General features: G+C 28.7%; 1 protein-coding gene across 6 annotated transcripts in view; it reads left to right on the forward strand.

Annotated features, from left to right (window-relative positions):
• Positions 1–94: 94 nt before the first annotated feature.
• Arms (Ankyrin repeat-rich membrane spanning) overlaps positions 95–18,700 on the forward strand; it is a 51,415-nt gene continuing 32,809 nt past the window's right edge. Inside the window, exons 1-2 of one of the 6 annotated variants that reach the window (XM_074128672.1) lie at positions 95–292; positions 598–674. Coding sequence is in view for 3 of the 6 variants with exons in the window: in XM_074128669.1 (XP_073984770.1) it covers positions 13,661–13,849 (189 nt within the window). In the remaining 3 variants the exon portion in view is untranslated. Of the gene's footprint in view, positions 293–597; positions 675–8,208; positions 8,572–11,319; positions 11,480–13,582; positions 13,850–16,950; positions 17,160–18,700 lie in introns of those variants that run through there. The other 5 variants (XM_074128670.1, XM_074128671.1, XR_012458716.1 and 2 more) reach the window with 5 other exon arrangements.

Consider the following 18,700-nt stretch of genomic DNA (forward strand, 5'->3'; position numbering starts at 1 on the left):
TTTAAGCAGTAAACAATAAACCACTAATGTTATCTTTTAAACATTTTTTTTATTTGTTTAGAATTCAAGCTGTCTTGTTTCCACGCAGACAAAATAGAATTTCTCAACTTGAACCCCAGTGATAAGTAGTGTCATATGATTTCTATGACGGAACAACTCAGAAAGCAGGGAAATGGGCGGTATTGAATTTATAGTTTAGAAGAATATTATTTAGTACTGTAACATTTACTATGAAGAGTTTAATGACACTTTAAATTTGTGTACGTAGATGACATACGTAGTTTCAATATCAGTAAGTTTGTTTCAGTGTTCCTCTGTTTTCTTCTTGTACGCTAACTTTTATGTTATCTCTTAAAGAAATGCTTTCATTTTATTTAAATGTCTAAATAACAATTATCTGCAAAAATTACAGTGCCATATTAAAAGTATGCAAAATTTAAAAATAAATTGCTTGTTAATTAAGGTCAACTGATAAGAAACATCGTGACAGATTACATACTTCTCATTAGTTAAATTTATTTTGCTGTGAAATTAAGGTAGTCACTATAACCAATTTAAAATTTTTTACTTTAAACGGTTTCTTGTGTTTATTTCCAGAATATTTGGAAATGATGATACTGGAATGAAAGCTTTCTGGGCAATATTAATGCTGACAACCATCAGAAATCGTTAAAGTAAGACTAGTACTAAACATTAATATTTAGAAGAAAAAAACACTAGTATTTTATTTTTCATTTTTACTTTAAAAGATAACTTTTTGAAGTAGGATGAATAGTTCTGTTATTTACCTTAGTTTTGACAGAATTAATTTGTGTTTGACTTGAAAATGATGTGAGGTTTGAAAATAGGCTTTTAATGATAAATCAGATTATTATAGAATTTTAGCCAACAAACTGAAATATTATTGCTTGTAATATTAGGGTTTTTAAAAGTTAGAAAAATTATGGAAAAATTAAAATCACATTTATGGTTTTTCTCATATATAGTTTGGGTTTATCGTAGTTTTGCTTTGAAAATTTGTGTTTCATTTTCCAATATTTCGTCTTTTATGACATCGTTGCTATCTTTCAGTGTTTTCCTTAGTATTTCTTACAATTTCCATTAATCATGGAATATCTTCTCTAATACCTATTAGCATACAATCAGTAAGGTCAGTACGATAAGTGACTTACTATTATAGTTGGCTAGTTCGTATTAATCCTTCGTCAGTAATATGTAAATTACAAAAAAAAAAAGTTTAGCATTATAATGGTGTATCGTTAGTATAGTTTTATCAGAAATTTTTGCATATTTTACTTAGAATTTTTTACACAAATGAAGTTTTCTAAAAGTTACGTAAGTTTTATTTACTAGCATATTTCTTTCGCATTACTGTTTCTGTCAACTTTCAAGAACACTTTTTAATCTTGAAAAATAGATTTTTTCAACTACTTTTCTGTAATTATTATTCTCATGTTTAAGTGTGTTTATTTTAGTAGAAACCTCTGTTTGAATTCCGACGTAATTAGTCAATTAATGTTTTTTTCATTTATTCATTGAAATTTTTGGGAATCATTTGCCTCTGTTTGAAAACTTAGGTAAATTTAGGTAAACTAACTCTGCCGGGCATTTCTCAAAATCATGATCTTTTTTAAGACTTTTTACTCTTATTCTTGCCAATGATGGTTAGCAATGCAGGAATAAAGAAGCCGATTGCAAAATTAATAATTGAACTGAATGATTATTCAAGTTATTTACGTTGACAACATGTAAGTAAAATCAACCTTTTTTTAAAAGTAAATCTCTTCTCAGAGAGAAATTAGGACTAGTCTTGATAGCTATCTAAATTAATTCTTATGCACTTGTAATATAGCTTGGATTGACTTATATATTTACCCTCAAATACTTTGTCATTCTAATTGCCCTCATTCTGTCTGGTCACTATTAGAGACCAGACCATACGAGTATATCTCTTGATTTAACCAAACTTATGGTTAAAGGCTATTAGCTAGATCCAGTGTAGAACCAAAATGAATGGACGTTTTTAGAATTGTACTAACATGTTGTGAAGGCATTAGTAAGGTCTGTATAATTTGGTCGAATATATTATATTGCTGCGGCGATGGCCTTGATGCATTAATTTTTAAGGAATCATCGAAGTTTCCAAGAGGTTGCTAATCTCTTTCCTTGATTAGCTCTCTTCGAAAGTCAGATACATAATAAATAAACTTCACATATAGAAACGTAGATATTGCCAGGTAATCCATGTTTATTGGTTGGCTAGAGGTGTCCAAAAATAATTGTTCGGTTTACTTCCTGATATAGAAGAAGTAAGAGTCACGAGATAAAGAAGTTTTATTAATGATTGAGAGTAGATTCTCAAGGGGACAGCTTATAAAATACATTATGAAAAAACGCTGAACCTATTTCACAATATAAAATGAATAAACTGAACTAAAAATACATTTTTTAAAAAACAAAAATTTTTGTAGGCACTCAATTATTTGGAAAAAAATGTTACCAATTGCTCAGGTAATTTTTTTAACAGCTTAATTTTTAGAAACTCTTATTTTCCCAGAAGAGAGTTTCAGAATCTATAGTCTTCCTTGTGAAAGCGTTTTAATAGGTGGTTGAAAGGAATTACTGATTCTCTAATTCAGCCGTTAGTCGCATTTTAAGTTTAGACTTGTAAACAAGTAACTTGGCAAGGTTCAAGGGGGCACTGATATTCAGAGAATAGAACATAATAATGCAAAAAATATTTAATTTATTTTCTCTATTTACTCATTGATGTGATAATAAATTATTAGGAGTAACGTTCATCTTTCCTATATAAAATAAAACGGATACAGGTATCTGGATTTTATTTGATTCAGCTAGTTTATTATTCTGAGGTATACTTAGTTCATTGCACTCCAAACAGTCGTCTAAATGAATCAGCAATAAGGGTTGAAATAATCATCTTGCTAGTATTAGTCTTTCTTTATAATAACACTTTCTTATTATATTTTGCTTGGTCGACATATCTTTTAAATTCTGTAGTTTGTAATCTCTTGAATGTGTTTCAAGATAGCGAATTGGTAATGACCCAAATTGTTGGCAGAGTTAACGCAGGGAATAAATACTTCATTGTGCGCCAAATAATTTTAACTGCCGAAGTTACTCTTGGAGTGAAACTAGAGAAATTGTGAAATGTTATGTTAGTGTTATAGCGCGTGATATGTAGGTTGTTAAAAAACAAAAACAAAAATATTTGCATTTCGGCAAACTTGTTTTATTAAAAAGAAGAAAAGAATTATACACAAGATTATTTCTTAATGTTCCTTCTTTGTTTCCATTCCTCTTCTGTTCATTTTACAACATTATTAGTCTTGGGAGAGGAATCTACTTTGCAATAACCCTAACAGATCCTCTTACATCCTAGTTATTATTTGAAATAAACATGGATTGTTAGCATTTATATTTATAATATATCAAGTCCTTGATATAACATTATCCTTTCTGAAAGAACTAGCCTTTTTTTATTGAATCCTGTATCAAATAAAATTTACTACTATAGTCGCAGATTATATATATTTACGCGGCGGTTTTTTTGGATCAAAGCCAGTTTATATCTCTATTTCCACATTGTGGCTGTTCTGTTTTGTGTCTGCCTATTCCCTACTCTCTTGGATCCCGATTACTCCCCTCTATCTTTGCTAGTTTTTTTCAATGGATTACATTGTTGAATGAAGACGTTTTTTTTGACCAGTTTTGGTTTGAAATTTGTGCCCTTCATACTAGATTTATAATTTTGATTTTGCTTACTTACCTTAAAAGGTTTCCTAATTAATTAATGACTAGTTTCTAAATAATCAATGCCGTTTGTTTTATTAAGTTTTATATTTATAACAAATGTTTGTGCTCATTCATTTAGTTTGGTAAGAAATTTAAAGTTGGTTGGCAAAGTTTCAGTTTGTGCTCCTGTTAGGCTAATTTTATTATTAATTATATCTCAAAATTATAATTAATTTTTGAATTATTTTCTATTTAGTGTTTTGTTACATTATTTACGAATAATGAAGTGAATGTCCTTGTGCACTTTACGGTTTTGCATTTGTTTGGAGTTGTAGAATTTATTCTTTTTAAGATTTTTTGTAATTAACTCATTATTTTTACTTATTTTTTGAAATTTGATTTCGTATCAGCTTAACTTTCTGCTTTTTAGTTTATTTATAAATTATATTTGCTTTACAAGAATAGTCTTTATTTCAAGTGAGGGATTCTTATAAATGAATAACTTCTATCGTTTACAGTGGTTTTAGCTGTGAGAAAAAATTTAGAAATTGCTGAACATTATCATCATAAAATCATTGATTAGATGTAAGAAATGGAAGAAAAAAGTGTTTAAAAGAGTTCAAATACAATATAAATTAGATTAAGAGGTGAAGCATATTTTCTATTTATGTTTTACGCTTTTTTATTTTTTATATATATTTAAAATCGAAGTTGAATATAAATTTACTAAAATGAGTAATTGGTAATAAAACGCGCGCAAATCAAATAAATGTAATGAGGGATATCTTAAGTGTATTTATTTACTCTTATAGCACTAAGTGTATAGCAGAATATATGTTTACCTTCATTTTCCGCTTTGTCAGCTTGGAGGATTTTTCGGGCATTAGGTCACCTTAAAGGTTGTCGGAAAAAACTGTCATGATTGGGCGATACGACTCTGTATTAAAATATATGAATATACATATATATTTATAGTTTTCGATTTACGGAGGATAGGGTATATTGATGAGAATAAGGAAGTTTTTTCTCTTATGTACATTTAGTAAATAAGGTGCATATATTTTTAAATGAACCAGTTAGAATTGCCAAACCTACTAAACGGCCCCAACTCAAATGCCAAATTCAATTTTAAAAAATTTTCCCCGTCCTCGCGCTCCGTAAATATAATTAGCGAGTAACTTTCATAACATCTCCAGCATGGCTCTATCTATTTGTGTAACTTAATTGCCTAAGCAATTAATCAATAATTTTCAGTAGTCCTGCGAAGATTGTGACCATAGTTTGTTAATAATTTTGGCTAGTTATGAACTGCTAAGTGCTTTTTCAGGATGATTATCGTTGAATTTTTTTCACCTTTTTGTTAGATTGGATTAAAACTTAAATTTAAAAAAATCTGTACAAAATTTTCTCATAGATAATGCAGTTAGTTTTGCTAAATTTTATAATTCTCCTGTGAAAGGCTGAGGATTTTGAAAATTTTGTGGGCACAGTGATAATTTAGAGAGCATGTGCATAAATTGTTATATATTGTTTAATATTACACATTCTTTTATTGAGGACAATAAAATATTATTTAAAGTTTTCTTAAAACTATATTCCAAAAACAAACTGTTCTTAGATAATTAGATATCTTAGGCGATAATTTTTTAATCATTAAGATAAATGAATAGAAATGCTACAACAATCAATTAGCTCTAAAGTTGCAATGTACTTGCTTAAAAAAAAAAAAGCGTTTAGAATTGTTTTCTGTGCTTTTAGCCCTTGACCTGACATTTTATTGTTTTAATTAGTTCAAAATTGGAAAGGTTTAGTTTTACTTCATTATATAAATAGTAATTTACATCTTTTAGATGACAAATTAATGAATGTTTTTTTTAATGATTAATTAATATTATTTATCATTGTTCAAACATACGTATATAAAGTAATTTATAAAGAAACAATTTTCATATCTACTTTGTATCGTGTTTCAAAACGTTATAATTTATAATGAGCTTGGACATTCCTCGGGGATTTGTTAGTAAGAAAAAACAGTGGAAATCTATAGATTTAATTTACAAACTTGCCGAGGTTGGTTGTAACACTTACTTATTACTTTTAATTTTTTTTCTAATTTGCTTACTTGCTTTCTTTCTGCATATGTTGTGTCAAAATATAATCATCTCCAAATCTTGTTTTTCTTCTAAATACAAACAGAATGGTAGTATAAACTCTTTTTGACATTTTATGTTCTGCAATTTAAGTAAAAACTATACAAATTCAGCTTCTATTTGTGATTATTTTTAATATCTACTTCTGACTGTTACTGAGTAGCCTCTTGGGTCATATATTATTTGTTTCTAGATGGACCTACTTTTATTCCCACTAGCTCTGCGACATTTTATCCAACAATTGTATAAATATTCTTGATTCTACAATGTTTTGCTTACCTATTAAGTGCGTTCTCGGTATTATGTACAGTTCTTGCAATGATGTAGTTGTATAAAGAATTTACAACATCGCCTGATCGCCAGCCATCACTGATCCTCTCCAGATGTTAGAATCTGAATTGACCAGTTCAGAAATTCATGCAGCTGTCGCCGTTTTAAGTGACGTTGGAGGGATGTCGGGATAAAAAGTAGAGGATAGGGTTTGAGCTACAGGATTGTGATGATGTTAGTTTAGTGTAGAAGTGAATAATATTTGAATAGTAGAAAATTAGATTCGTTGAAAGGAATATTGACGATTCACCAGGTAACTATTTATTAGCATGACTGTATTCTCTGGACTTTGGCCGTTTGGTGGTATTCCACATCTGTCTTAGAAGTGATTTGTAAATTTATAGTTTGTAAGTGTATTAAAACCGTCCGATAGAATAACGGTTGAAGATCGTTTTTTGTATTTATTTTGTTCAGCCCAAAGTTGTCTCAGTGACTGTACCTTCTCTTAAGTTCTTGTGCGCGCGTTGTGTTTCCAAATCTACTTTTCAGGTATTATTCCACATAACAGTTGGAAGTCAGAAATGCCCTGGTTGTTTATCTGTAAAATCCAATTTTGTGATTATTTTATTCGCCATTGTGAGCACCATTCATTTATTAGACCCATGAGGTCCTCCATATTTGCTAGGGTTCAGGATATGTTGGAATAATAGAATCAGTTTATAGTTAAGGGAAATTTTTTTTTTGCTCATAGAGTATTCTAATTGAAAGGAAATTTAGTAAGAATGTCCCCTTCATATTTTTTTTGTAATCAAGAGAATTCAAAATTATGTATTCTTCTGTTGTAAGCTAAACTTAGAGAATTTAAACATAATTTTCTTTAATAATAATAACTTTATTTTTGACTTTACGACCTGTGAAGGTCAGATTAAATATTTTTTTTTTTATCAACGGCTTAATGATATAAATAAACTTTGTTGTATTATTACATATACTATAAGGATTACAAGGTTGGTTATTATTGAGAACAATATGTTTCTGCTTAATTTTATACAGTACAATCGTTTTGTCACAGTGATGATACAAAAATATTTACTTAATATATTTTGTTAGTAAATAAATATTTACGACAGATTCAAGTTCCAAAATAAGATTTTAGTTCGTTTAAGTAGAGTTTGCTATAGACAACACTTCTTTCTTTCTATTACTTTTAGGCAGAGAAAAGTATTATAATCTTTCTTCTATATTGAATTTCTTCCTTGTAATACTACTTTGTTTTGGGCTACCATGAACACGTAAAAAACATTTTTGCGCATGGTCAGAGGGCAAATGTTTTAGCAGAATGTCTCGAAACTTGAAAATTAATCGAAAGCATAAACTTGATATTTTATTTTGATATTGTTATCGCTTTTGGACAAGTCTGTCAACCAGAAATTAATTTATTGACCCAGTTTAACCTTCATTGATGGTTTCTTTGAGTCTTTTTATTTTCATCATTTTTCTACCAATTTTCTTTCGTAGTTTAATTTAACCAATTTGTCTGGAGATATTTTTTCTAAATACTGAATCATTTAGGATTATCATGCGAAGTTTAAGAAAAATAGGTTAAGTTATTTAAGAGGGAATTGTTTAGAGTTGCTTTTAAAAAAATATTGAACAATTGACCCCAATGTGAATAACAAAGAACGCAAATATTTTTGTTTTTAAGTTGTCTTTTGGCCCCCCAAAAATCACACTGTAAATTTTTTTCTCTCGTTCTCACAGAACCTCATAAAATTGCCCAATAAAATTTTCTAAGCTCGCAGTATTTTTTCTTATAAGCAGCCAAAAAAAAGTGAAAAGAAAATATTTCTTCTTATTTTTCTATATGATTAACAAAAAAATCTGTTATCGGCCATTCATCACTATATGTAATTATTGTCAGAGAATTTACTATCGTCAGTTTTGTCTTTTTTTTTATGTGAAATTATTAATCGAAATCATCAAATCGATTCAGTTTATATAACAGATAAGAAATCAAAGTGTAGGGACTGTAGTAGTGATTTATTATTATTTTTCAGCTCAGTTAATTCAATGACTTCGAGTAGTTATTGTCTTTTACAATACATTTATTGAGATTTTAAAAAATGTGTTAATTAGTTAAATTCTGTTATTGCCTTAATGTCTTTTTTCTGTTAAATAGTGTTAGTTATACAGATCTTAGTAAGTGTTTCGCTAGTTTTTTTTCTTAATGCGCCTCAAGACAATGGCCAATTCAAAAAGTGATTCAGCTAGTACAACTTCAACGGATACCATGGAAACTGTACCATTAAATTCAAGCTTCAGACCTGTGTTAAGTTATGGAAGCATGTTTAATTATTACAACTTTCTTCGGAGAGGTTCTGTTCAGGTTAACAAGGTACCAAAATAAAAAATGTAGTGAGGACACTCACATGACTTTTTCTTACTATAATTTTCTAGATTTTAACAAACAATTTTTCAAACTGAAAAGTTGAGAAATTTTTCAATTCTTTCTAACATCTAAGTTGCAGAACTACACCTCAAAGAAGGTTAAATCTACCCCAAAATGCCTTTAAAATACATTTTCTCAGAAAAGCGATGTAAATAAAGTTTTTAATCGACTTTTATGTTATCTTTTTGCGAATTTCAGTGAAAAAACAATGAGCCATTTTTGAGAAAATCCCAAAATTGTGAAAAATCCAAATTCAGTACTTGGTTGTGAAATTTTCTTTGAACCCAGCATATTATCAATGGATTTAACCCTCCTTTACAATAAATAAGTCATAAGATTGGATATTATAATGTAATTGTATTTTAAAAGGTGTGTCAGTCCATGACTCATGGAATCTTCCTGGAAAAATGTTGTTTAATACTAGTTACATGGCCAACATGATTACAATGTGTAAATCGTTACTGCCATTTTTAAAAACTCTTATAACTTACATTCAATATGCGCTATAAACGTAGTCTCAAAACGTGATATTTACATGAATACTGGAAACCAAAAATGTACACGATTGCAATAGTTACTTTATCTACTGTAATAAAAAGTAATAAAAGTCAATGGAAATTAATAAAAATTATAACTTAAATCAGAGGTTATCAAACTTATTTCGTCTAGCGCCCACTTTGAGAATCAATTATTTTCTAGCGCCCCTTAAAACTTTACCACATCTTATCCAGGAGTCTTATCCTGCTTCTGAGTTGAAACTTACATTTCAAATGAGACTGTTCTAATAAGGGCAATCAAACGCGCTTAATAAATAATATTTAGAAAAATGTTTTTCAAATTAAAACAAACATTTTAATTTAAATTTTTAAAACTAATGTGAAAGATGAACCTGATGATTTTTAACAAGTTTGTTAACATCAGGCTCGAATTTAATCAAAAACCGTCGTAAGTCACCGCGTTCGATAATATGCAAACGATTTCTCTTTCTAGTTAGCAGCGTTGCCACAGCACTAAAACCAAGTTACACAAATCAGTCATCGCCCCCTTAAACCGCTTCAACACCCCCAATTTTCTCTGGCCCCTTTACCGCCTCCCTGTAGATCTTCAGCGCCCACAAGGGGACGTTATCGCCCACTTTGAGAAATACTGGCTTAAATTATAAATAAATCTTTATAACAAAACTTTTTTCTTAAATTAAAATTACAGATTAATTTAAGTTTTTATTATTACTATTATTGAGAGGGGAATCATATCAGTTAAATAAATTAATATTTTGAACTAATTTAAAGCATAATTCAAAATTCTTATTTGTTCACTTAAATTTCAATACAATTTATTGTCTCTTAATCTTTCACTAAAAATTTGAATAATTTTTCTTTCTTTTTTTCCAAGAGATTTTCCACATTTGATTGTTTAATACATTGCCTTGTTTAATAACCCTGAAAGGCAATGATAAAAGAAGAAAAAAAAAATCTGAATTTGCAAAAATAAGATAAAAAACAAAAAGTTATTAAGAAACAGAAGAGTTTATTTCGCATCAATTTGTTTTCTATTTATTCGATTATTGAAGCTGGCTAGCCGTACCTAAAATGTTGACCGGTTTGTTGGCTGTCTACCAGATTTTTTTAACCATTGTTCTTTGGTTTAAAATAAGGTTATTTTAAAAGGAAATATCAAAAAATATTTGATAGTCTTTAACTGAAGTAAAAAGAGAATTTTTTTTTTTTTTAATTTGCTACTGATATTCGATAAATTTTATTTACAAATTTCTTAAAAAGTTATTTTTAGAAAGACAAAAACTTTCTGCGAACTATACTTTTTATTTTTTAATTGAATATTTAATAGGGTATCTTGGAGTTAATTTATTTTTTACTTTAATTATCTTGCTCCATCATTTGTAAGAAATATCAAATAAATCACCATAAAGATCTTAAATGCACAAAAAAAAAATTGCATTTCAAAATACCAAATTCTGGTCAATATGTTTGTTACTCAGCACTATTCCAGTATTTTATATTGTTTTACCAATACTTGATAGTATTAGAGATTAATTAAATGTGTATCCCAATTCAGTGTTTGAAGTCTTCCCTTGACAAGGTGTGTATCTTATTTCTTGAAGAATTTATTTTTTTAATTTTCCGAAATATTCGATCAATAAAGAGTTAGTGTTTTTAAAAAAAAAACTGATTGCCTATTAGAATTATATGTAGAAGAATTTTCTAGTTTCTTATATCGGGGGAATAAATGATATGAGAATACCAAACCAAATAGTAGAACAAAATATAGTTTGTAACGTTTTGTAAGGATAACATAAGCACAACAAGATTAATTAAAGAATTTCTCTTATTTTATAGTAGTCTTTTGAAATATAGTTTTAATATATTATCTGATAGAAAGGCTTCCTTGGAAACCAAGTAATCATAACTGAATTAGTAAGAAGTGCTTGCTCACAACGTGGCGGTCATTTTTAAGATAAAACTCTTCATATTGATTATGTTAATAATAGCTTTAGAGAAGGCTTACAGTTGACCATTCTTAGCTGACTTGTGTACTAGTTCTTTAATATATTTTCTAATCTTGTATTATTATTGTTATTTAGTTAGTTTTATAGCAAATATTTGTCATTATTCAGCTACCTGATTTGTCTTCTCATTGGCCCAAAACAAAATTCTAGGGATTAATTTTATGTAATTTCTCTCCATTCATAATGATTTACAATAGTATGTTATCTTTTGTGTAGTTAGTTTTCTATATAGATAAAATAACGACAGTTTTCAGTGCGTTCATATGTTCCCTGTGCATAACTAGTGTTAAAATAAGTATGCCTACAGAAAGTCGTATTCTATTTATCAAGGTATTTATGCAATACTATGATTCTGTCTTTATTCTTTTGTTCCAATAGTTTTTATTATTTTTAATATATAATCAAACTAATATCAATTATTGTTTGGTTTTTATAATTAATTCTGTAATTTTCAACATTATTTTTCTTGGTTCAGGCAAAAAGTAAGCAGTTTCATTCTGCTGATGTTTATTTTCTTTTTACTTTAATCAGTAAACTATTTTTAATATGACCAATACTTAGTCATTTTGAGATTCTAGCTCTCAGTTAGAGCTAGATGACTTTGACAGAAGCATACGTTTCACATAAACTTGTTTGTATAAGGGTATTTTTCGGGCTTATGTTGAATAATTAATGTTGCCCATTTGTTTTAATTAAATAATTTAAAAGATACGTTACCATTTTTCACTATGAGATAGTGCTTTTAAAACTGTTTTGTTAACCTCAAAGATAAATTGTTGCTTTTATTTCTGAATATACATTTGTGGTTGTTTGGGTATTCCTATATATTTAATATACTTATCAATACCTAAAAGTCTACAAACATAGAAACAATCAATAGTTAACCATTAAAGATAACATACAGTTTTTAAAGCAACTACCATGTAATAATATGTGTAAAGTATAGTTTAAATTAGGTCTGTTCCGCCTGAACCTCTGAGTGGTTTATGATTGTGTGGAACATAATTGATAGATTGATGTTTCATCAGAATTTAAACCCATTTATTGATTCATTGTTGGCTATTCCATCAGAACCTAACCAACTTCAAAATGATTTGTGGTTAAACAGAGCTGTCGAAGAACAAAGCTATTTACTAATAATCCAGACCTAGAATTGGTTTAAATGAAGTGTTCCAACTGAAAGGTGTTACAACCAAAAGTTTAAATAGAATACAAACCAATTAGTAGATGGGTCACGCAATTGTGATAAATAATCGAAAACTAGTAACTCATCACAATTCTATTGGTTAACCAAAACTAATTTGCAACCTTAATAATAAACATAAGCTCTGAAAGTGGTGGCCTAGTCTCTGAGTGAACAATTTTGAAAAAATTAAAAAAAAAAAGGCTGAAATTGATAGTAATTTCTCTTCCCCCTGATTATTGTTTATATCTTGTTTCAAACATGAACATTTTTTAGCACATTTAATTCCTTTTATTACTTTAGTTGTAAAATCATTTTAAAACAGCGTTAGGATAACTTAAAGGTTCCAGCTCTGCCAGAATCCTTCTAAAACTTCTTTTAGTAAAAAATGTATCATTTTTAAAATTATAAAAAAACAAAATAGATGTCATATTTAATAAAAGTAATCAAAAAACACTCCCAATTGTTAAATTTTGAAAGAATACGATTTTGATTTATTACTAACTGAATTCCCAATAATACGAGAGTAAATTCTGCTCAAATTTATCTCTATTTTATTGTACCAACTCTTATAGTCATCCGTATTATCGTTTTTCTTTTAATGGAGGCTCTAAAATATCGCAAAATCGTTTGCAGATATTAGTTACTCTAAAAGTAAATACTTTTTAACTACTGAAGATAGTAGTTACACTATTAGCCTTCTTCAGAAAAGGATAAGTTTATTTTTATTTTTTCTTTCTCCCTCTATTTATTCAAAAATTTGACTTTTCATTTTCTTCCCTATTTTTTTTTTTAAGCAACATTTTCATTTCGACTATTATTAATCTTGTAAGCACTGGCAACTTGAGAAGTAAAGGGTCACATGTATCTTCCAGGAATAATTTTAATTCAGAATTAATGTGGGTATTCATGAACGATTGGCTTAAATAAAAACTATAATAATAGTAATAATAATATTTAATGATTACACTAATGGTTAAATGAATGAAATTTTCTACAGAACACCATCTTCAGAATGTTGTTTGAAGATATCTTGTTTTGCATGTAATTGTATTTGAAATTATGACTAAAGAACAAGTAATCAGTGTTTGCTTTTTATTTATATTTATATAATTTATTATTCTTATTACTATTATTTTTTTTTAGTACATTATTTTTTATTATATTAAATTATACCGGTTAGAGATCAATTTATATTGTTCAGGCTGTGGCGGCCACAAATCTGGCTCGCTTAGTGATTACTCCAAGAAATTGGTTGGTCATCAACGAAGCTCGATCACCATAGTATACTACAAAAGTGGATTGAGTTTAGAAGCAAAATAACAAAGATGGATATCAAGAAGAATACTATTTCCAGTCCATTACTTTCCATACTTCACTTAGACCTTGGAAGCGGTACACACAACTCAACTGGAAATTGGGATGTACCATCTGTAACGGTTACCGCGCCACCAGATCAACAAGGATCAAGAAAGTTTAGCTTTTCTGGACTCAGCCTACGTCGACTTTCTGTTACGGTACCCCTTATTTGACTTTTATATTAAAAACAACAAACCCAGTTTAAAAATCGTTCAAATCGTTTTTTGCTTGAGTAACATTCTGTTTAGTTTTATTTGTTTTTTTATATATAACACTGATTGCGCTTCTATTTATTTACCAATACTACAAATATTGTCTCATTATCTGAAGTTGTTGACTTAATCTGTTGCTGTCAAGTCATTATTATTTTTACTTAATCCAAACACCCTAATTTTGCTGTAGCGCTGGTTTCTTTTATTCTTCACTTCCTAATTTTTTGTCAGATTTATTTTATCTTCTTAACAAATGGCTTCTTGTTGTTAATAACATATTAAATAGTTCTTCAAGATTATTGTATTGTAAAAACATTTCCCGGAAACGACGTTTAAACAAAAGTTGAAAAACAAAATTGCTTCTATTTTTTTGAAAACCTAAAGTAAAAGCACGACTTAAAAGAGTATCAGTTTTATCGATGTATCAGTTTTAATGGATTTAGGAGATTAATTGGCTTGGCTGTGTCGGGGTCAGTTTTTTATCGGGCTAAACAACGTGTACAATACTTAAATTAAAAGTTGAGCTACCTTATAAATCAAAGAAATAACAGTTCATGGATAGTTTAAAAAACGAAAAACATAAATTCAAAGCGCAATCTGCCTAAAATTCTCTGAATTGTCTATTACATATAGTTCTTGATAACTAGTTTCCTCTTTTTGATTCAACATCATACTAAGAATATTCAAAACCTATTATTGTTTCGTAGTGGCTCTTCTAGGATTTCTATTGTCTACTGAACCATCTTAGAGAGCAGCCAAGATTGATGTAATATATATAATTTTCCTAGAAAATGGTAATAAACTATTAGAAGTAATAAAAGATTTGTCAATAAACTTCTTTTTTTTTAATCACTAAAGATACTAAAATTAATTTAGTCGTTTCCGCTTTAGTTTACAATTTTAGTTTGTTTTCATTGCAACAAGAATACTTGAAATATTATCTTCATTAGCCTGATTTTCATTTGTATAGTCTCAGACCAAATAGTAGATTCAGTTTGTACAGAATTATTATTTTAAAAAAAATATTATGACATGAATGTCTTATTATATTAAACAAGACTACTAAGTGGTTCATTATTTATTGTAATTATAAGTATATGTAATGTCTATTCCCAGATATTGGTATTTCTAACCTAATGGTTTAGTGCTTTTCACTCACAACTGCAGATTCTTAGCTATACTTCGTTCCAGACTCCTCTTACTCAGAAATTTTTTTCAATTTGGTAGTCAGTACTTGTAGTTTTATTATAACGAAGCACTGTATAGTTCGATTTTATCTTTGAACATACCCATTATAGCATGATTTTCACTGTTTCAGCTTTATGAAATTACTTTTTACTTTTACAGGTTACCTTTCCACTGCCTTTATTGTTAATTTGCTATTCTCAGAAGAAAGATTCTCATAATATGGTAGTCCTAGGATTATAATGTATAATACTTATAATTTTCTTAATCATAATGGTTTAATTTCGTTTCTCAGTTCTGCATGAGATTCGTTTTTTCATTCTTTGTTGTTTCCTATATTATTATATTTTATAATTTTATTTAACTGGACTTTCCTTTATTCACGATCTTGTAATTCTGTTTTGGAAAGACGTATTTCGCCCGATGATAAATCCGTCTATTCACTAAAATTTCGTTTTTAGTCACTATGAAATTGCTGCAAGATATAATTTTAGACGTAATGGTTAACAGTTATTTTTTTAAAATTAATGACGACAGAAAACTGTTGAGATTCATTCGTTCAGTACGTGGCTAATTTCATCTTTGTTCTAAGTTCTTTGCTACTGACTAACTAAGTAAACATTCTTAAAAAAGGGAATAATCAAAACAATATTATTGCAGAGTAGAAAGGGAACATATTAATATCTTATCTTTCTTGAAATGTTGAAAAAAAAAGGATAATATTTGATATTTTTTTTATTTCAAAGATAAACTTTAATTAAATTGGTTGTTTACCTTAGTGCTTCACATTTTGTGCTAGTATGAGTACAACTAATTATTTTTTAATTTTACATTGGTCAACTTCTTAAGTTGTAGTAATACATTATTTTTTTTAATAGCTAAACTTTTTTTTCTGAATTTCCTTTTAAAAGGCAAGAAATATGTTTATATGTTGTTCAAACGCCTAGAAAGTGTAGCTGCACCTAGTTATAATTTGCTTATTATGTATTCATCTGCCGTTCGACAATCATGCCGTCGCATTAACCCTAATTCATCACAGGTTTCAGTGAGTAGTTATACTTTTACTTCCATGAGAGAATTATAGTGTCACTGCTTTCTTTAGACTTGTTTGAAATAAATAAATATAGCTGATAATTATGTAATACAAAACTAATTTATTGTTCACGGTTACAATTCACTTTTAACTTTTGTAATCTTCAGTTAAAATTGGCCATTTTTTCCTGAAATGAGGGTATTAGGGTTGACTTATAACTTAAACATTTTGAATATTGCCAATAATCTGAAATAATTGTCATTTTGCTTTGTAAGAATTGCAAATCTTAAATTATTAATAGGTGTCTTCAGTTGAAGTTAAACATGAGAAATTAATAATAATTTTTTGTTTTAAAATCACAATGATTAAGTGAAAAAGTAAAATTTTATGAAGCAAATATATTAAAATTGGAAGATAGCAGTTATTTCATCTTCTTGATCTTTCAAAAAAAGAGGTATCTTCAAAAAAGTTTCCTCTCCAAGAGGAGGAAACATTTCAACGGATCATCTCTTATTAGAAATATCTTTTTTGAATAAAAAAGAAGTCACTAAATTATAAATATTAAAAGCTAGTGTCTCAATTATTTGCCATAAAATAAGCAAGGAGCATTGAGAAAAAAAGGGAAATGGCGTATTCTGAAAAATTCGCATTTCTGAATTAGCTATTATACCATAGTAAACAAAGACTATTTTCCTTTTAAGGATTTTTTACAAAACATAGAACATTATTTTGTGATCCATTAATTTTATTTATTTATACTCCCTAAGCCACCAAAGGCAATTCTGCGTAGAGCCCAAACAGCATTCCAGTCATGCCAGTGTGGCTGGCGTCAGAATGAATATGAATTGTAACGCGGAACATCTGTAGAACATCCGATCTGTCGGCCATAATGCATAACGGGGTTTGGTTTGCTTGATCAGCGATGGCCAGTTCTGTGAAAATGTTGCTGCAGAAAGTCTTGATCAGGAAGAAGGATTAAATAAGAAGTTGCTCTCATCTACTGTGAATTTGGTTAGAAATTTAGCAGAATTACTTTCGGTAACTTTGCTTAATATTTAATTATTTATTTATTTTCAATTACTTCATTAAAATTTACAACTGCAAGTACAATTGTCGCTGAACAAGCAAAGCAGATGATTTGTAACATTAATGGGGGTTACCACCAATCGGTGGCTCTCCATTGAAACAATTATTGGGCTGCACCTGTCGAAAATCAATTATTGGAGGCCAGCGCCGTTACAATCGATGCTTCGTTGATTTATAATGTGATCAATTTCTGTATGTTTTGCAAAGATTTAACATTCTTGTGATACATGCCTCATACTTAGGAAGGAGGAATTCTAAAAGATTATTCTTCTATTATTATTATTATTATAAATGTTTTATTAGAAAATAATGTTTACATGTTTTTTTCTTCATACATTTGGCGCCTTGATCAAATGATCGTCAGGCGAGTTCCATACTTTGATTTCATAATTCAAATTAATTTCCATAAACATACAAATTCACCCAACTTTATTAATAGTTTGGTAATTATATTATGCCAACACATGCTTTTACAACCCAAAAAAACAATCAAAGAAACTATTATAAACAAACCACTCCTCCACTTCATGCATAAATATACTTGTGAACAAATAATTTCAGTGCAATTCCTTCCAGACAGCTATTGTTGGAAAGTGATGCATCATATAATTAATAGCGGGCAATACAATTCTTTCTAGAGGGTAATTTCGCAGATCTTTCTTTTTCTAAATTTATAAGCGTATTTTATAAATGATGCTAGCGCTGACCAGTTTTTACCATTAATTAATTCTAAGCATTGTTCGCTTGTGATGTTCACATCCCCAAAGTACTATTGCTGCCTATAGATTATTCTTCTATTATTCAGATTATTCTACTGGTTCTTTTCGTCATTCACCAGCAATTTCGTTTTATTGTACTGAGAATTTTTCTTTTTTGCGTCTCTTACCTATTATTTTTGTCCAAAATCCTAAACGTGCTAAAAAGTATTATTTCCAAAATAGATAACTTCGTTCCATTAGACTGTGCCAATACTAATTTATAGTACTTTCTTCTTTAAATTTTTGATAGCTTTTCTGCTTCTTATCCTTCTACTCATCTTATTCTTGTATGAAGACATTTTTGCGTATTAATTGTTTTTTTAATTTTTGCATTGTAGATTATTTGGTAATTTTCAGACTTTCTTTGTACCAAGAGAACTTATGGTAGTTATTAATAATATTTTGTGCTAATAGAGTTTGTCTAAACTGCAGAAGATACTATGTTTTCTGAAAAGATTTAAATACCATTCTAAATTAACTGTACATTACATACTTTATAGTACATAAGGATGTTGAGAGCATTGTCTCAGTAAATGTTGCAATATTTTATTTAGTTAATGCGTTAGAAATTGTCAAGTAATTCTGTACGAACCTGGTATGTTTACTGAGCTACATAAGGTTATATGAAACCTTCAGAAATCTTGCAAGGACCTACTTTCTGTACCTGATTACAACAGTGTACAATGAATGTTCTTATGATCATTTGACACTTTATTTTAAATATTAAAACACAAT

This window comes from Rhodnius prolixus, unplaced genomic scaffold, assembly GCF_049639745.1.
Source record: "Rhodnius prolixus isolate KJV_2025 unplaced genomic scaffold, Rpr scaffold_9, whole genome shotgun sequence".
NCBI lineage: Eukaryota > Metazoa > Arthropoda > Insecta > Hemiptera > Reduviidae > Rhodnius > Rhodnius prolixus.